General features: G+C 46.8%; 1 protein-coding gene across 3 annotated transcripts in view; it reads left to right on the top strand.

The window, feature by feature from the left end:
- Positions 1–20,745, top strand: part of SH3RF1 (SH3 domain containing ring finger 1) — a 157,105-nt gene that overhangs the window by 95,750 nt on the left and 40,610 nt on the right. For 2 of the 3 annotated variants that reach the window (XM_036890931.2, XM_036890932.2), the window contains exons 3-5: positions 5,255–5,530; positions 6,863–6,958; positions 19,952–20,251. In XM_036890931.2, the coding sequence (XP_036746826.2) occupies positions 5,255–5,530; positions 6,863–6,958; positions 19,952–20,251 (672 nt within the window). The remainder of the gene's footprint in view (positions 1–5,254; positions 5,531–6,862; positions 6,959–19,951; positions 20,252–20,745) is intronic. The other variant, XM_036890933.2, reaches the window with a different exon arrangement.

Here is a 20,745-nt window from a genome sequence, read left to right as displayed (position 1 = left end):
CCTGACCGCAGGGCAAAGCCTGGTGCATGGGCCCATTTTCCTGAGGCCAGCAGGGCCAGGAGCAGGTCTGGAGTGAGGGGAAAGGTTGGCAGGCTGCAAAGGTGCACTTAGAGAAGGAAAGGAAAAGGGGACAGGCTGATGGCGGGGTAAGGACAACAAAGAGAACAAAGAAGAGAACATGCTTGTTTTCCATTTCTGTTCATTCACAGCTGCCATCCTCAAAGTGCTGGTAGGTATGATTAGAGTTAGTCTGATTATAAAAAATTTTATTTGGCAATGGGGGGATGAATTGGAGTCAGAAGCTTAAGAAAGTGGTCATCGTATAAAAAAGCCCCAGGATAGTGGACTCCACAGATAAGCACTGAAGGAAAGAACAAATGAGGAGATGGGCTGGTGTGGGATTAAGGGGGTCTCAGTACCTTCGTATTGCTTTGGGAAACTAACCTTAATATTCATCTTGTTTATTGAAGTTGAAGCATTTCGAGTGACCGTCAAAGAAAACTTGAGTGATAATCTAACCTAGACATCTTGACAGCAACACTTAAGACTTATTAACTATTAAAAAGTCAGTATTTTACTGAAATACTGATATTATATCCTTATATTTATAGGAAAAGGCCAACATGTGTTTTGTTGCACAGAGGACGTTTAAAAAAGTCTCTTCCTCAATCCATTCTGCTACTTGTTTCTCTGTCACGATACTTCCCAGTACTGTCATTTCTTTGTGTCCCAGTTCTTTCTGGGAAGTTTTTGGAAGTCAAATTGAAATCAGGCAGCGTTTGTGCCAATTTGGATGTAACTAAATTATTAAATTATGCCATTTTATTGCTGTTCCCACGACAAGAGTATCTTCTAGATGTCCTTTTTAGAAGGTCATTGAATCTCTTACTTGATAAAGCAGTAAGAAGTGCATGAAGGAATTTGAATTTAAAGAGGCTGTCTTCCATGTATATCTGGCATCGGCATTTAGAGTCTATAAAATAAATTGGCAGTGAGTGTTTTATTTACCTGCTGGAAACACAGTAAGATCACCAAGGAGTACTTTCCAGTTATAGTGGGATACAAGCACTTAACCAAAACCATTTGTGTGCGTGTCTCATAAGGATTTTAATGTTGTGTAATATACCTGTATATATAACTAGAAGCAAAAATTATTTGAGAAGTAAAACTGGCCACTGTCATATTCATTCTTTTTTGTATGAGCAAAATAGTCACTATTCATTGAAGTGTAGTTTAGATTAAGAATCGTTACAATCACTCACCTGTCTAAGTTGCTAAGCTTTTGGTAAGCTGGCAGCATGAATGATCGCTGTAAACCCGAGGGTAGACGGCGGAGTCAGTTCTCTCTGGCTTTCTCTCCTTTTAAGCCTCCGTCTTGTGTGTAGCCAAGTGAAATGGAAGCTCTGAGATCCGCAGGGGCCTTGATGAGAGGGCACAGGAAAAAGCAGCAGTTTGGAAAGCTTGCTGAAGGCACAGAGGGCAGAGGGCCCAGGTCATGGCAGGCCTTGAAAACCTTTCTAAGGAGACGAACAAGAAGGCAGTGTCCCCGTGGGCCCTGGACGTGTCCTGCCCACAGGGCAGTCCCAGGGTATCACCAGTTGTTTTGGCTTTACCCTTCAGATGCTGCAAAAGGAAAACACAATCTTCTATTGCTTTTCTAAGTCATTCAGCTGTTTTTCCTTAATCATGTGCAGTCAGTGTGGGAAAAGTCTTTTAAAGATCACTGAACTTCGCTTGATTTGAAATCAGCATAGAATTCATTTTATTTAATGTGGGAAACCTTTTTTTGGGTAACTTGACACAAAGCGGCTTTTTGGCTCTTAGAATTCATGAAAATGAATACTGCAGAGAAAGAGAGCCAGATACACAAATGCCTGCACGTGAGTTAGAGGGTGGTAAGCTTTAGGACTCTTTGTCTGTGATAACTGGTCGTTGAGGGTCACCTTAGCAGTCAAGACTGAGCAAATCAGTGTGCGTGAGTTTTAGGGGGCAGCCTCAGGGTTATAACCAGGCCCCCACATGTGCGTCACTGTCAGCGTGTAAGTTTATCCTTGCCACTCATTATATTAGGCGTGTTTGATGATTTTAGGAATACTTAGTAGATTTGCTTTGGTGGAAAACTTAGGAAGTCCATTAGGCCACTGGTGTGTGGAAGTGATCCGCAAAGAAATAAATTCCTTCAGTTCCACGTCAGTGTGTCACAAAGGAGCCGTACCATGGGCTCTTTGGATTCACAGGCCTCTTCGAGGAGCAGCTGAGAACGGTTTCTAAGAGTGCTAGATCTGTGTCTGGGTGCGTGGGTTTGGACAGAGTGGGCCAAATGGAGCTAATTGAGGTGGGGAAAGATCTGGAGAACAGGCCATGGTGGTGAATAGAGTTATTTGTCCCTGAGTCAGTAATAGGCTTTTCACTTAATTCATGCAGACTTCCAGTGCCCTACAGTAGCCCTGTCAAGATGAACTGCAGCCACATCTAAAATGCCACCCCTATTAAACGGTGCATGTCAGTGAATTTGTAATTTCTTCTGCTCAATCAGAAGATGAATGGATCCCACTCAGAAAACAAATGTGTGTTTCAGAAACGCACATTTTGAAAATTCTGAACACTTCCTAGGAGGCACATTCTTTGCATCGCTCTGCAGTGACTGTGCATTCAGAATGTAATTGCTGTGTGAATTCGTCCAAGAGGAAAAGTGTCCGGCTGCACGGAGGCAGATGCATTTGAGGGGCTGTGTTTCCCAGGGAGCAGGTTCTCACTCTGGGCAGTGCTGGTGCGGGAAGTGGGTCTTGCCTGTGGGGCCATGTGTACTAGTTTGCATACGTTACCTCACTGACCCCTCACAACCCCCCAGATGAAGAAACTGAGGCTCTGAGAGGTCAGCCTTCCCAGGATCTCACAGTGACTGAGAGCGGCCTCACTGGGATTCAGAGCCAGGCGCACTGGCCGTTTGGCCTGTGTGCCCCCCGTGCCCAGTGCCAGCCGCTGTGCCCTGGGAGGCGGCTCACTGGCCGGGTGGCACCCACCCTCTTTCACATGGGGATATTTATTGCCCTGTGTCTTCACTGTTACTTCCTCAGACCTATCTTGGGAAATATTGTTAAACTGTGATAACCAGACTTCAAGAAATACATAATAAAGTAGAGAATGTAGTGGGCATCTCTATGAGTTTAGACAAAAACTGGAATCCTTGCAAGGCCGGGCACTGAATGAACTGATGCGTCCCAGGCCTGTGAGGCCCCAGGGTCCCAGATGGGCGTTTCCCTTCCTGGGCGACTAGGGGGCACCGCAGACTCGTTAACCGGTCAGGAGGGGCCGACGATGGCGGGCGGGTCCGGGAGTCAGGGGCACGGGAAGGCCCCGCGCTGCCTCCCCAGGACTCCGGCCTCGGGCACGGCTCTGACCCACGACGTGCGCGTCACACGGGCCGGGCCGGGACGCCTGCCGGGGGCGCTTGGAGAGCCCACAGCTGGCAGCCCCCCCCGTGAGCCAGACATGGGTATTTAACAGGAGTAACTGGGCTGGTGGGTAGTTTGGACTCTGAATATCTGACAAAACTAAACCGATGTTTAAAAGCTCTGAAGTGGTTCCCATCACAGTGAAAGCCCCGACTGTTTGGGGCGGGCAGGGCGCGGGGGCACAGGGGCACAGGGGCGTTCCTGCGGCCCCGCCTTTACCCGGGGACAGCGTTTCGGCCCCGCTGGCCCGCGCTGTGCTGCCATGGCCCGAAGGACGCAGCGGCTGGAGCCTCAACACTCGGTGCTGGGGACCCTCCGCACGCCAGCCTCTGCCCGCCTCTCCTGCCCTTCATGTCCCACGGTTCCTGCCAGGGAGGCGCGCCTGTATGAAAGCCCAGTCCCCACGCAGCAGGCCCCACACCTTTGCTGAAATGCCCCCCTTTCCCTCATCCTCCCGCTCAGCGCCCTGGCTCGTGTCCCTGCCCGCTGCGCCCCAGACACCTCGGCCCTCGGCCCCTGCCTCGGGCGTTTCCCCACCAGTGCGTCCCCGACATCGTGTCGTGATCATTTCTCGTGTCTCAGCCCTTAAGCACGGGAACTGTGCCCTGTTCCTCTTCAGATCCTCAGCACCAGCGCATCGCCTGGGAACAAGGAACCGTTGGGCGATGTTCTGGGGTGAGTGAATCAATGAGGGAGTCCATGAAGAGAAGGAGCCCAGAAATCCCGTTCAGCGAATGACTGTGGTGTGTTTGATTTGTCATTTATGCTCTGAGTCAGTGATAGGCAGCAAAGTCCCAGAAAAGCCAGATGTGATCTTCAAGGGGCACCTGATGCTGGAGACGGCTCTTCCGGGGCCGCTGGGGAGTGTCATGCTTGATCTGGTGGATGATTAGGTCGCCTTGGGGCTATGCACACATTTTTTTTTTTTTTTGGTACATTTCTTTTTTATTAAGGTATCATTGATATACACTCTTATGAAGGTTTCACATGAAAAAACAATGTGGTTAGTACATTCACCCATATTATCAAGCCCCCACCCATGCCCCATTGCAGTCACTGTCCATCAGTGTAGTAAGATGCCACAGATCCACTATTTCCTTCTCTGTGCTACACTGTTCTCCCCATACACACACATTCTTAAACCCATCACTTGAAGCTGTAATGTAAGGCAGTAGCATTGAAAACCTCACGTTTAGCCTGTCAGCCTGACTGTGCTCCTAACGCAGGAAGAGCAAAGGTCGGTGACCTTGTGCAGCTTGAAAAGACGCCGTGTCTGTACAATTACAGGTCATAGACTCCGAGGGGGCAGCAGCTATACCTTACCCAGTTACACTCCAGACCCTGGCACATAGTAGGCCCACATTAAAGGACAGGTTTTGCCAACAGCCAAACTGCTGCCTGTCAGTCAAGCTGAAGGCAGTTTATTAAAGCGATGAATTGTGCTTGTTTGAATTTTTCTTCTCAGTGGTTATAATTTATCGTGCTGAATAAAGTAGTTAATATCAGATACTAAGTTTGTTTTTAATGAGTTCTTGAAGTTTATGCCAGGGAACCAGACGCAGCAGTTGTGTGTCCATGTGCTAAAATCCCTGAACAGCCAGTCGCTCTGCTAAATCAGACCGGGGCACGGAGGGCTCTGCTGTTCTGATCCCACTGCGACGTCTGTGTTGGCTGTTCCATGAGATTTCTTCACAGGGCAAGGTGTGGTGCTGGCCTTGACCTGAGAACACTGATAACACGATTTAGTTTTCAGATGTTTCCTGGCCATCCTGTCATTCAAACGCATCTCTTTCCTTAAGGGCTTGCCTCAGTTACCGTGTGCTAAAGCGATACACAGCTACGAAGGAAAAGAGCCGGGGGACCTGAAGTTCAGCAAAGGCGACCTCATCATTCTGCGGCGGCAGGTGGATGAAAACTGGTTCCACGGGGAAGTCAACGGGGTCCATGGCTTTTTCCCCAGCAACTTCGTGCAGATTATCAAACCGCTGCCTCAGCCCCCGCCTCAGTGCAAAGCACTTTATGACTTTGAAGTGAAAGACAAGGAAGCAGACAAAGACTGCCTTCCGTTTGCAAAGGTGAGTGCGAGTGAGCCTGGCTGCCCAGCCTCTCTTCCCTGAACCTGGGCGCACGGGAACGTGGCTTGTACTTCCTTTTGCAAAAAGATGAACTGTCTCACTGTGCTTCTAAAAATACCTGGAAGTGGTCCTCTTAAAGTCACAGAGAAAGGAATTCTGTGCATAGCCTGTTTTCATGGGAAAGATCATTTTGGTGGATGCTCTCTGTGGTGCATTTTCATATTTAGAGCCTAAATGTAATTCTCAGCTACTTTATAGGGTGTTTATATGCCACTCAGGGATTTTAATTCCCTGCATTATGAATAACAAGATGAAAACATCATGACTTCCTTATTTTACATAAAAATCTCTTTGCTGGAAAGCACGCAGGAGTATATCAACTGAATTGATAAAATGCTTTGGAATTTTAAGCAGAGTATTATGTTCTTTTGTGAAGAAAAGAGGTAGATTATGCATTTCAACAGGCGTTTGCTGTATTTTCGGAGAGCAAGTGAAAAGAGCCCGAGAATCTGTGCAAAGCAGACGTTGAGGAGGCTGGGTGGGCAGCGCTGGGGGGTGCGATCTGAGACTGACAGCATCCGGAAGGCCCTGGGACTGACAGCAACCGCTCAGGCTGTGACAGTATTGGATTCAGGTGCTAAAGAAATGTCAGAGCATTTAATTTTTTTCAATTTTGACTCTTTTCGGTGTATTTCATGAAGGGGTTATGCTAGTCCAAGTCAAAAGCAGACCCCAAATGGTTATTATACAGGCTGTGAGGTTTTTAAACTTCCTACTCAGTGCAAGGAAATTCTTGCTTACACGTCAGGGAGCCCAAAGTTCTTACCCCGCCACAAGCCTCCAGCTGGCTGTCTTCACTCTATGAGCCAGGAACCAGTGTGTGTCTCGTGCTGGTAACCCTGTAGCTGAATTACTTCTCCATATTCTGGACGTTCAATTATAGTACCATTCAGGCAAATTTCTTCTTAAATGTCTTCACTGTTTTTTTTTTTATCGTAATTATCCATGATCCCTTGTACAGTATGAGGGTCTTCCTGCCGTTTCTCTGCTGAATTCTTGCATGGATGTAATCCTCAGGGCAGTAGGACACAGGTCATCACCCTTCTTGCATCAGCACAGGGGTGCAAAGAGTGGAGGTTCTGGATGGTGGATGTTCCCTACGATTCCTTTTCCCCCGTGGAAAGGGCCTGGAGGAGGTGGTCGGGGAGGCTGCTGAGTCTGTCACAGCATTTAAATTCATGCGCCCTTAAAACTTCCCTCCTTTATTGAGAAGGACAGTTAGCTGACAGGCTCAGTGGGGTCAAGGAGACTAATGTTTGCTGTTTTTTTCAGGACGATGTTCTGACTGTTATCCGCAGAGTGGATGAAAACTGGGCTGAAGGAATGCTGGCAGACAAAATAGGAATATTCCCAATTTCCTATGTTGAGGTAAGTTAATCTGCAGAAACTTCAATCTTGTTAATATTCAGCTTTGCAAATGAATCTTAATTATACAATTTGAGTATTAAGAAGTCCTCACAATCATTTTGCAATGCATACACATAGCAAATCGTTATGATATACACCTTAAACTAACACTGTTGTGTGTCGATTATATCTCAATAAAATTGGAGGGACAAAAAAATCAAAGACAAAAATCTAGCCTACAAAAGAAGACGTTTTACAATACAAAGCACAGCGCCACCCTGTTCCAGGCCATCGGCTGGGTGAGGAAGAATTCCTCCATCCTGCCCTACAGTTACTAAAGACTCTGAAACATTTGAGACCCTTTCTTTGTCCCCTGCTACAAGCATTCCTGTGTCTTGTTCAGCGTCACTGTACGCATCCCATCAGCACCTGTGCTGTTCCCAGGTGTCCATTCCATCCGTCAGCTTTGGAATCGGAAGGTTGATAGGTTCCTGAGTGAGGTGGGAGATGAGTGTATCTGTTTACTTATTTCTTTTGTTATTTGTCACATCAGCAGAACTTGATTTGCAAGTAGGCCTCCAATAAACATTAAATAAATGAACGATTCTCCCTCCATCCCACCCCAGCAACAACTTAGCCCCCTCCCTTCTTTAATCAGTTTTACTCGTGAAGAGTGTGGTAAGCCAGACCATGAAGTCTTTTTAGAGAATATGTATAAAGTAACCTGGTCATATTATTTTAAAGGATAACACAATTAAAAATGAACCAGGAAGTTACAATTTAGAATACGCTTTCATTACATCATGTGTCCTTTAGTCAGAATTCCTTGCTGAAAACAAATGAAGGCATTTTCAAAAGGATGAAACAAGCCCAACAACCATACAAGTTTAGCTGAGGTCACAGAAGGTTCTGGAAGGAGCGAGTTCTTAGTGGTATCTGTGTGAGAGGCAAATGGGTTAATAAAGAGAAATGAAAAAGGTACATTTTTATGGCAGGAAGAACATCCATGCGGAAGAACACCTTGTACCAAAGCCAAAAAGAGCGCAGACTTGGAAGTAACTCTGTTCTTTAGGATATCAAAGCACAAATCTTAGGTGTGTAAAAAAGAAAACCACCGTCACTTATTTTCCTATCTTTTTACCTGAGGCATTTGTTTTGGCATGCTTCTGAAGGCTAAAATGATAAACCGTCACTGTCGCCAGCCCTCAGTTCCCCCATAGAGAGCAAGGCTGCCAAAGTTTTCATAAAAATCAGTTTGACTACCATATATCCACAAAGAGTAATTCAAACCATGTATGAGCCTTGAATTTTATCCATCCCCCTCAGATGTTCCTGCTTATTGAAATATCCTTCCTTTGCAAGTAAACAACAGAAAAAAATTATTAGCTCTCAGACAACCCTTTCTTTATAGTATTTATATATTCTAACCATGGATCATGGAAAATTACAAGCATTTCCAAGTCCTTGAATAGTTACGCCGAAAAGCCTGGGTAAGCATGAGATTAGGAACGAAAGCCTGTCTTTACATGTTAGGTATTGTCAGTATTACATGCCAATACTTGGTTTGTGATGCATGAAAAAGGATTGCTGTACTTTTGTGACCGGGCAGGTGTGGAATTGTGCAGAGAGGCATGAAAGATCCACCCATGGCAAACCCAGTCACTCAGCGTCACTTGAGTCATTAGGATCATTTATTCTAAAGTTGGAAAGATAAACTCCTGCCCAAGTAGAAAGTATTTTCATTCTTCTGCCTCTTTTCTTTCAAATGAGTATTTTCCTCATTTGAACCAGAATTTGGACAACGGAGACGAGGTAAATAAAGCACCTGTCTCTAGGGAACTAAACATTTCTTTGATGTCAGGCCATTGGATGATGTTTCTGTGGGCGGGGATCATCTGAGAATTAGTGATGCTGTTTTAGCCTGTAGGGAAATAAAGGGGACGCAGATTCCAACAGTGACCTACCAAAATTCAGGTATTTAAATAAAGTATAGAATGCCTTACAAGCCAGTCTCAGATTGCCAACTGTAGGGATCAAAAACTGGGCCTTTTTCCTGAATAGAAGTTTTTCTCTTGCTCTGAAAACTACTTCAGAGCTCAGACTGTCCCCAGTATAAGAACAGGCTGTGTTTCAAAAATCCATTTGTAAGTCATTTTCCGACATACTGTAAGTACCCGTTTCAGGCTCCGCCAGTGCCCATGCCTCTGCCTTTTCATAGTGCTGCAAATCTGGCCCCAGATGTTTGGGAGGATCGAATGTAGTAATGTTTTTCAAGGGGCCTGGCACTGCTGCGTCCTCTGCATGCATATTGGAGCTCGGATTAGCCTAGTCTAGAGTCTGCCAAAATACAGTGGTGACCAAATAAAGGAGTCGCACCACCACGCATAACGAGGGAGATGAGTCAGGACTGACTGCCGAGTGTCCAGACGTCTCTGTTCGCCACAGGCCTGTCTGTGGGAGCCCGTTGTTGGCTTTGACGGTGGAAATCCCCAAGGAGCTTGGTTGGGGCGTGAACTCTAAACAGGGGGGCCTGGGTGTGGCATTGTGGACCTGGAGCAGAATCTCTGGGTCAGCTTTGGAACTGGGGGCAGCAGGTTGAAAGGAGCTGAGCATTAGAGGCGAATCAAGAGAGAAACCGAGGGCCGAGTGGGAGGTACAGAGGCTGCGGTAGTGAGGGCTGCCCGGGAATAGCTCACCTCCCTTTCAGCCATCCTCCCACCTCCCAGCATCCCGCAGCTGTGGACTGCGACCTCCACTCGTGCTAGAATAAGGCGGGGAGGCCCTGGTGGCGTGATGGCATGTGCTTTTCTCTCTTAAAGTACAAATTCTTCAAGGTTTGGACAGAGCAGAGTTCCTGGCTGGGGGTGAGTAGGGGAAGGAAGGATGGCGGTTAATGGCCTTGAATCCGACCGGGTTAAGTCCTGGCCTCTCTGTTTAAACTCGGTTCAGGACTCTCTCGCCTCCACTGCACTCACCTTTCCCTCTGCAGATTCTCTCGGCAGAGTGCTGTCCCAGGGGCCATCGAGGTCACAGACGCTCTTCTGTTCAGACAGGACCTCCCTGGGCATGAACCAGCGGCAGAGTAGGGAGGGTGGGAGTTTCCTGGGGAAACCCAGGGAATTCCCGGAGACTTCATGCCAGCGTACCGCATGTAAAAGGGTGTAGTTGTCAAGGACCGATTGCACTTTAGAAAGAAATCACTTGCTTCTTTGTTCAAAATGCCAGTCTTCTATATAAAACAGGATGGATCTCAACAACCTTGTTAATTCGGAGCGAGTCATTCAAGTGTAGTAGTCATTTGGACAAGGGTGACCTAATCCTTAGCAAGCAAAAAGTTGCAATGAAGTAAGTGCTAAATATGCGAGTTTGGATTTTTTTCCAAACATTATTATGTGTTATATGAATTATGGTGAACTACAAATTTTTATTAAGTTTCATTGTTTTATTTTGGGTCCTAGTCTTTCATTTGAAATATTAACCTTTTTTTTTTTAACAACAACAAAAAATTGTTTGGCAGCTTGCCCTCTGCTATAGATGTAACTTAAAGTAAGGATGGCCTGATGGGCCACTATTCTCAGTCCTCAGTTACTGCCGGGTGGACGGCTCCACTCCGCTTTCTTTGTATCTCTGCTCAAGCATTGCTTCCGACCGACGTGCCCTCGCCTTCCCTGAAGTGACTCTCCTCCCCCTTGGCCTTACCTTCCCTGCGTGGTGGTGTGGCCCTGGGGAGAAGCGTGGACTCTGAGCCCAGGTGGCTGGGGTTCAAGCCTCGGCTCTGCCACTGGTGGTCAGGTGACTTTGGGCTTTGTCTCCGTCTTTGTGAAAGACGGACCCTCCTTGGAAGGTGAGCCCGGCCCAGGAGCACTCAGGAACAGCGCCCGGCTCCTAGTGAGTGGCAGCTGTGGTCGCCGCCCCCGTGTTGTTACCGATGCCTCAGCATTTTCCCTCTCGGTGACGACCCTGAGCTCTTTGCGGTGGTCGCCGTCCCCCAGCACCCCGTGCCCCTGTGCAGTGTGAGCTCCTGAGGGCCAGCGTCTAGTCTCCCTGTGCACCCCAGCCCTCAGGTCCTGTCCAGCACCTGCCCAAAGGGGGCTCCCAGTAAGCACGACTGTGGGGATGGGTGAGCAGCCCAAGAGCCTTTACAACAAGGCTTCTAAACCAAAAACAAACTCTGGTTTTTAAATGTTGCTGGCTTTACATTTTTCAGCTAATACTTCATCATTCTCTACTTAGGCATATATTTATCATTGGTTTATCTTGGTGCTAATCAGGAAGTTATGCTCCTCAAAGCCAGAAGGCCTACTGTGTGGCCGCAGTGAGACCTTTTCTTAATGAGGCTGGGTTATGCCTAGTTCAGGATTTTTCCACACTGAATAATGGCAGCCATTCTCTGTGAATTAGATCTTAGAGGCTCTGCTGATTATTTGTCTCTAATACAGAGAATCCTCCCTGGAATCTTCTGAGATGAATTTTTACCTACTGAGATTATTCCTTTGTCTTAGTTTGAGCAGAAGTAGGATGGACTTATTGTCAAGGATTATTTTTTGCAATCACTTCATTGAATTATAAGTGACATACAGTAAGTTGCACATACATAAAGGATACAGTTTGAGGCAGTTACGTGTGGTTTTCAACTTTAAGAATCAGCCCATAGGCAAATCTTGGTACATTTCTATGGCTAGGGAACAGAATTAAGTGTTATCAGCTGTAACAGTGAAAGATCCTGTGTGCAGCTCTCATGAGCATGGTGGCCCTCAGGGTAGGGGTGCCAGCTTCCTCTTCTACAGAGCTGGGGCAGAGACACTGCACTTGATTTAATGATTAGAGAGAGTTGTACAGTGTAAAAAGATATTGTGTCATTTGTATTTCTACATGTATTCTTTTCCTTTAAAATTAAAGAGTGAAATGTTCAATTGATTGAAATCATTTTTTATAAAAGAAATGTAGGCAAACTTGGGGGAAGTTGGAAAGAGAAAATAGCTGTATTATGTAGCATCCAAATTTCCCTTCAGTTCCAATGTAAATTGGTTTCTGTAGAAGAAATCGAGAGAGATGGTCAGAAAGTCAGACGGACAGAATTACCATGTGCTCTCCACACTAACTTTCTTCTCGCTTCTAAGTTAATTCTTAAAAATGGAATTTAGAGATATGAGAAGTCAGTAAGGGAGCATTACTCTGTTGCTTAGCATCATACTTGCATTGCTGATTCTGATAGACCACAGGGGAGTGGCATTTTCCAGCACGGTGGGCTCTGTCCCGTGCTGCGGGTTGTCATATCTTCTGAGTGTTGTCAGCGTGATACAAGTACTTATTGCCTTTTGCTGTGCCACAGTGAAGCAAGGGAGAATAAGCAGCGGTTTCTGAATTTCTAATGGCAAAGGCAGATCTCTGGGCTCTAGGAACAACTGCTTAATACATGTGGCTTGAGGCGACTTGCCTAGACGCGATCTGACACGGAGCCCTTTAATTAGGCAAGGAACTTCATTCAGGCAGTCCTGGCTCCATCTGTGATTCAGAAGCCTCTTCCTAATTTAGGAGCTTCCTTTTGTCTTTCATCAGGAAAACATTCAGGGAGCTGAGGTTCTAAAAATCAGTTAATGTTTATTGAGGTCTCACTGCATGAATGGACAGTTTCCGGGACTCTGGGTGGTTTTATAGAACATAAAAATGCAGATATCCTGTAGAGCCTTACTCAGAGGCTGAGAATAATGACCAGCTGGTGTCCAACATCCACAGTGATTCCCCAAGGAATCCTAAAGTTATCTAGCCTGGCCGTATCCTCCTGCACGTAGCCAGGGCCCTAGCTAAGTTCATCTACTGATTGTTCCTGGAAAACATACCTTAGAGTTTCTGCCTTTAGAGCTCATCTGGGATATTTCTTTGTCCACAGATCTGTAGAAAGCTCACCCTTCCTTCAAAGTCCAAACGAATACTATCCTTTCTCATGATGAAGTCTTTCCTTCATAATTTTCTTAGGCAAAAACAAAGACACCCCTCTCATTGCTCCACACTTCTACAGCACCCAGTTTTACTGTTACAGACCTGGCACTCTTAGCAAAATAGAGTTCTGTGTGCGGGTGATTTAACGTTTCCCTGGGTTCCTTGAGAGCCACACCTTATGTAAAGAATATTTTTCATGATGTTATTTCTGTAAGATAATCACTTTGCAGAAAAGTTGGAAAGGAAACAAATAACCCTTAATCTCATCACATATGACTTTGGTAAATATCCGTCCATCCTTCTTCCCTATGCCCTAATAATACTACACATGATTTCGCCTTTCTGTACATTATTATAGTACTACTAACTATCAGTTTTATGACTACATAATAAACTTTCTAGTAGCTAAACCATAATTAAGTTAAATTTTTTCCCCAATTTTTAAACAAGTGATGTGTCTTGTTCAGGAACACACAGCCAGTAATTGAGAAGTGAAGTGGGGTCTGCCCTGCAGTCCGAGGCTGCCCTGGGCCCCTGCCCTGTGCCTGGTGCCTGGCATGTGCCATAACCGTGCTCCTCACATTAGTACACGGTCACTGCCATTTGCAAGCTTTGCTCAGAAGTGTGTGGGGGCAATTTGTATTTTTACCAAGAATAATGATCACTTCTCAAGTTCCAGCACTTGAAAGGTTCATCTACAGAAATGATTAATTATTCAACAATTTCAAATACTGAGGTTGCCTTTTTAAGAGAAAAATCACAAATTTATTAAACCCCAAATATGTTAAAGTCTAAAAATTTTATTAGATTGCCACATATATCGTAAATTTGGTGATAACTTAGACTTTAAGAAGCAAAGCAGGTTCATTTTAATGAACCAAGCGTAAGTCCCGTCTCATCTCTGGAGGACATCAAGGGAATGTGCTGTGGTATTTGCACACTTAGGTGCACGTGTGGCATGTAAGTGGCGTGAACAGAAGCATCTTGATCATTAAACCACCAGGGAGCAAGCTTCTATGTAGTGAAATAGAATGTGTTTCAGGACATTTTTTCCTAAATGTGAAACAACATGCCCTTTGTAATTGAGTTCAGCAGCAGTGTACCTTTTAGTCCTCATGTACAACGGAGCAGAACTTACCCTTGTGCCGAGGAGAAGGACGCGCTTAAACAGAAGTGCAGTCACGATGGCCAGGACTCTGAGTGTGTCCTGTGCTGGACGCCCCCTGGCCACGACCGCCTCCCCACCCCACCCCACCCGCGCTGCCTGAGGGCCCTGCACAGGTTTGCTCGGGGCGCCAGGGCAGGGCGTGTGTTTGTTCACCGTTCATTGGCCCGTCAGCTTTGTGGAACTTCTGCCAGGGTATCATTTCAGGGCGTAAAAACACTGAAAAGGTTTTACTTAGAATTCAATGATATTTTTGACCTCCTGAGACACATATTTCTTCCATAATATTTGTGCACCTGGTAACGAGGTCCTGGAAAACAAACTGCGTCATTGGGATGTATCCTTTGGGTTTGTAGATGTTCCTTACTTCTGGTCTGCATTTGTGAACAAATAGCAAATAGAAGGAATCCCATACAAAACCCAGTGTGTTGTCAGATCCATTAAGTACAGGGAAGCAAATGGAGCCCAGTTGTTAAGTTACCCCCTGGTCCCTTCCTGGCACCCTGAGGCTGCAGATCAACGGCTGCAGAGGGACAGGCCTGAGCTTCAGAGCAGACCCCCCACCCCCGAGTCCTGCTGCGGGTGCTCGTCCACCGGCCCCGCAGTCACCCCGCTCCTCCCAGGTCTCTCGTCCTGCGGGAACTCGGTCGCATCGTATTTAACTCCTCTTTTCCATCTTCAGTTTTTGCTTTCCCCCGGCTCCCCCTTAATGTAGGAAAACGGTCAGCTTTTCTGCTCACCTCAGAATTGCATCCTTTGACGGGACTCGCCTCAAGCTACGCGCTTCTACCTCCGTCCCTCCTCTCCTGCCAGGGCTCTCCCACCAGTCCCGTGGCCCGCTCACTGCTGCTGCCTTCCTGCTCCCTGCGGCTCGCCTGTGGCCGCTCCAGGCCCTGAAATCGTCCCCCTGCCCACAGCTGCCTTTTCTTAGCTTTTCTTGTTGTTCTGTCCTTCCAAGGACATCTACGTTCTTTTTTCCTTCTTCTCCCCCATAAAATTAGCCATCACAACCACTCTTCTTAATTTCCTGAAACTCTTCGCCTTTTCCATTTGGGGCACCGGTTGGCTGTTTGACCTGGGAACCTTGGCAAGGTTTTCTGTAGCCTGACGCTCCAAGTGCTTCTGCTGTTCCTCTTTCCTCCCTAAGTCAGACAACAGCAGCCAGTATGACCCCACATGACTTTTATGCTTGGCTTGCAGAGTGTTTTTGTTTTAATTAAAGATGGAGGAATCAGGCGATTTTACACAGGCTTAACTTTCTAGCTTTCATTTAGAAAAATCAGCTGACCCTGGCAAGCAGCTGCCCCGTGAGAGAGGCGCACACTCGCCGGTTCAGGGTCCACCGTCCCCTGCTGGTCTCTGTCTGGCTTCCTCGTTGACCCACCTCGCCTGCATGGGCCCTGCTGACGCGTGAAGTAGCACCTCGTGACGCCATCCTGCTACTTCCTAGGTCTCTTCTCAAAATCAGAGGGGATGTTTCTTGGTGTCCCCTTTTTCCCACCCCGTACTGTGTCTGGCTTATGAGAGTCACTCAGAAAATACTTGGATGAGTAGAAGGCTCTGTCAGCTTGGGTCGTGGTCATGGGCCTTGGAGCTGTCCTGGGGGCTCTGTCCTTGACACACGGCCCTCCACCTCTGACTATTCTCAGCGCAGTATTTCACTTTGGGGCTGACAAAAGGTATTTGTATTTTGCATTGGCATAAAACTTTACAGATCATCAAGTCCAAGTTCATGTCAATGTGAGAAGCAGGATGCACAAAATAAAGTGACTTGTCCAAGCAACAGAGCTGGTGCCCCCCTGTGAACAGTGAGACCGCTCACACTCAGGCAGCACTTGGAGGTGCAGCGGTTTAACCCATACTCACTTCTGCCTGAGGTATGCAGAGCTGGCATTACCTTCCCCCGTTACACAGCTAAAGAAGCAGAGGCCATGGATTGGCAATGCTCACCCCCAAGGTTACTGACCCCCAAGACACCTGACTCCAGCTAGACCTTTCAGCTTTGAGTTCAGACCTGCCCCTGTGGCTTTTCTCTGGCGGCCCTTCGAGCAGCTCCCTAAGCTGATGCTCTTCTCAGGCTGTCAGTGAGGTGCATCCTCCGTTTGTCCCTTACATTTCAAAATGAGAAACTTGGAAAAGAAAATACTGGTTTCTTTATCAGTTTTTAACAGTTGGGGGCCACAGAGGTGAAGGTAACTGAATTAAGAGAGAAGCTCAGTTCAGTTTATTTGTAGGTTTTTCTAGTGCTCAAAAACTAGAGACTGATTCATCTGTAAAGTTTCATATAAAATAGTGACTATTCAACTTATTTCCCATTAAAAAATATTTTTCTTTTTAAAAAATGTAAGTCCCATCTTTTAAAAAGGCCATACTCCCTTTAGCAAAGAAGGCAAGCACTCACACAATTACTTTGATATGTTAAAGCTGTCTTGTTGTTACTGTTATTTATTATTTTGTCAGGACTTCCTTTCTCATGTTTATTTATACTTCTGATAATTCTCTTCCTAGTTTGAGGGTTCCTCCAAAGAGGACATTAGAGTTTTAAGATCAGCAAATCCTGACAGTCCTGCTGTTAGCCCCATGGGACTGAGTTCTACCTTGTCTGCCACCTAAGTTACATTAAATACTCCTTCCCACGTGCTTGGAAGAAGGTATTTTAGAGTACAGGCTCGCTTTGCAGGTGATAAGAGCACCCCCTGCACCTACAGGTCATAGGAAGCCTGCCCCCCTGAGCACAGACATTCGTGAATGAGCTTTATCGGAGCTCCATTAGGGGCTGCCAGGGCCTTGCTTCCCTGTTGTTACTGAAGGTTATGTCACAACTTAAACCAAAGCATCTTTATGTCTCTCCCTAATTCACCTGATGCCTCCACCAGACAGTCTTTTCACTTTAAGACTTCCTTTGGGACCTACAAAGGTAGTATTTTAGGTACTGACCTCTGCTGCGTCGGGAGGAGTCTGAAGTAATTTTAAGGTGTGGCAGTGTCCTTCTCACAAATACTCCTGTCCACATGTAGAAATGCAACACAGGAAAATGTACTAGGCTATTTAGAGGATTAGAAATGAAATAGAAGAATGAGCTGCTTAAATGCAAAAATACACACTCTCTTAAAGTGTATTTTTTGCATTATTGCAAAATGCATTATTGTATTATTATACATTCGAGAGCTAAAGAAACAAAAAGATCATTGGCTCCAGCTTCCTCATTTATAGATGAGGACGCTGTGGTCAGGAGGCAAATGGTTCCCTGAAGGCCACAGAAGTGGCTAAACGTTGTGCTGGGACTAAACTGTGGTCTTCTGTCTGCAGTTTGGTAGGGCCGCCACACCGTGGTATGTTTACCTGCATGCATGCGCTTCTGCATTTGAACCGTATTTTCCCGAACATGCCAACTCTGTGGCCCAGCAGTTTGCCTCCTGGGCACATACCCAACATCCAAACACGTGCTAATGCCCACCGGAAGACCTGCATGAGGTTATTCATGGCACCACTGTTCTTAACAGCTGAAATCTAAAGGAGGGAAGGAAGGAAGGAGAAAGGGAGAAGGGGAGGTGGAGAAATCCAAATATAAATCAGCAATAGAATGGGTAAATAAATTATGGTGTATCCATACAAATAATATTACACAGCAATTTTTAAGAAAAGAATGATTGATGGAACAGTACGGGTAATCTCAAACAGCATGTTGTTGAGTGAAAGAAGCCAGATATGTCGAAAGTATGTGATACAGAAAAAGATACAGGGGAAGCACCCAGTATTTTTCTAATGAGGAAAACAGCAAGAAATATGGTTAGCAATACTTTATTTCTCGGATTTTATACTGGAGCACAGCATATGGAATCCTGAAATGTTAGCACAGTATTAACTTCAGCCGACACTTGGCTAATGAGCATGACCAGACTGGTAATATTTCAGACTCTTGCAGAGCAGACACCACTGATGGAGCCTCTGGTTTGACCCCTGAGTTAATTTACCTGTGATGGTGAGGAGGCATGATGGTTCTCTCTGCTCACGTTTTTAGCCTCAGCTCCTGCCCCTGTTCCTCACTCCACACCAAGGTAGCCGGTCGGATTCCTGCAGCCTGGCCGGGTGAGGCTCTGGAGGGCTCGGGGTCTGAGTGAGCTCCCACGGGAAGAAGACGTCCCCTGGCTCCTTTTCCCCTGGCAGTGCCGAGTGTCTCTCCTCTCATCGGGATGGGGGACGGAGCAGCTTCTCTGTTTTGACTCCAGACTCTGATGCCCAGCCCCTGTAGGGAAGAGCACGCTACTGCCACATGGCTCTGCACGGCTTGTCAGAGCTCCACAGTGAGGTCTGGGCCACTCCCGTCATGATCCTAAGCGCTGCATGGAGGCACTGGGCATTTGATTCTCTTGGGGACCATCCGAAGGTGGGGAGGTAGACTGCAGCAGGATAGTAAGTTCTGGATATGGTCAGAAGCTATTATAGTGTGATGGTGAGGCCATCCTTTAGGGGAACGTCATTGTCCACCCCTGCAGCCAGCACACGGCCCTTGGGGTCGCCTTCTCCTGCCATGAACACTTCAGGCGTCGACAGGCGTTACTGTGTCATTACTGCCTGTTACTGTGGGAAAAAGTCCTTGAAGTCTGAAGGAGAGGTATGCTTGTGTTTGGAAAAGATGCACCCTGCCTATCGTAGACTGGACAGGCCAGGAGGAGAGCCCCCGGAGAGCCGCAGGAGCAAGCCATTGGCGAGTTTGCCGTCATCTGCGGAAGGGCTGGTGCTGGACCGCAGGTAACACAGCTGTGTGAGCGGCCGGCTGTGCCCAGGCAGGTTCACTCTGTTAAATATTGACCGACAGCATTTCCATTCTTCTAGTAGGACGTTCTCCTCAACAGGGTGAGGAGACATAGGCCTAACTGTTTAGGTGGGTGGAAAATAGCATTTGATGACAATACTTTATCTATAGGCGTTTGCGAAGTGCTGAGCATGCAGTGCTGAAATGGAGAAATCTCTATTATCCTTGATGTTACCTAAATTACCTTTGAGAGGCTTGTTATTTCTCATCTTAATGTGCTTTATGAGAGGTTAAACTATGCGCTGAACGTTTTCCCATTATTGTAATGTCTAGGTAAGTTAGATGCAGCCTTTTATCACTGAGTCTTTGTGGAATCATTTCATTCTCCTGGGGGAAACAAGAGCTCGCGTCTTTTCCTTCCGTGCTGGTGTTACCAGCCTGTTGCACAGCTTTTGACCTCGTGTCCCCTTACTTCAGACTCATACGCCTTTTCAAAGAGACTCATCAGATTTCCAACAGGACTTGAATTCCATGTTTTACCCTGTTATTTAAATTTTTAAGCACATGAAAATAATCGATACAATGACACGACAAAAATGTATCAAGATTTCCTCCCACTGTTTTGTGACATTCTCCCAAATACCTAGAGGCAGGAGGTCAGATTACATGGACACACAGGTGTTAACATTTAATGGTTTCATTTTTTTGTCGTCTTGCCCATTTTTATGGAGCCCAGAGGTCGCTCCTCTGAGGCTCAGTCTGGCCCTGAGCAAAATGCCCAGCCGTCACTGCAGCAGTGTTCACTCACTCAGGCACACGTGCTCTTTCACTTGCTCTTCTCTAAATTTTATCAGTGAACGAATTCATTACTGGCAAATTTTAAAATGAGATATTCTGAAAATTTTTGGAAAAAAATGTTTTGACCTTGTCAGTCTTGCACTGGAATTGTTTATTCTTGAGTTGATGTCTGTCTCGGAGAGAGATGCGTGAAATCCCAGTGTTGAGAGAAAAGACATCTCTCATGCAAACAGAAATCCACCCTTGCCAGTGCAGACTCTGAAGTGCCCCCGTTAGACTGGAGGTACAAGTGTGCTGGAAATAGTTCTCAGGGAGCCCTTGTCTGACTGCCTTGTGTCGCCTGGTTGGTTTGCAGTTTAACTCGGCTGCCAAGCAGCTGATAGAGTGGGACAAGCCACCGGCGGCCGGGGGTGAGGCCGGAGAGGGCGCCTCTGCAGCTGCCCAGAGCACCGGGCCGAAGCCCGCAGATGCCAAGAAGAACACCAAGAAGCGGCACTCCTTCACCTCCCTCGCCACGGCCGGCAAGTGCTCCCAGGCCGTGCAGAACCGCCACTCCGTGGAGATCAGCCCCCCAGTCCTCATCAGCTCCAGCAACCCCACCGCGGCTGCCAGGATCGGCGAGCGCTGCGGGCTCTCCTGCAGCGCCCCTTCTCAGGTAAGCCAGCGGCAGCCCGGGGGGCCCGGGCGCGGAGGGCCTGTCTGCGGATGTGTCTGTCCGCTGCCTGGAAGACACTGTTCATCTTCGCCTGCAGAGGAGAGTGGCTTTCCTGAGAGGCAAAGGCTTTCTTCATGTTGTAGAAGGAAAAACGGAGAAGGGAAAACTAGCTTGAGTGTGTTAACCCAGGACTACTCACTGTCGAAGGAAATGCCAGAAATGACACAACGGTTTAGGTGGGGCTTGGTTTCCCCAAGCAGTTGCTCAGTTTCGCAGAAGCTTTTCACAAAGCTGCCTTGGGAGATTGTGCCAACCAAAACTTTTATCTCCACCCAAACTGAAGACGCTGTGGCTGAAATTCATCATTTGAAGTTTCCTGTGTCTGAGTAACTTACCCTGATATTTAGGCTTCCATGAGAGTTAGAGAGAAGGAAGAGAAAGAATGGGAAGAAACATTACATTGGAAATTGGTTTAGCCTATTTTTAAAGCTCAT

This window comes from Manis pentadactyla, chromosome 1 (assembly GCF_030020395.1).
Source record: "Manis pentadactyla isolate mManPen7 chromosome 1, mManPen7.hap1, whole genome shotgun sequence".
Classification (NCBI taxonomy): domain Eukaryota; kingdom Metazoa; phylum Chordata; class Mammalia; order Pholidota; family Manidae; genus Manis; species Manis pentadactyla.
This window is presented reverse-complemented; position numbering and strand designations above follow the sequence as displayed.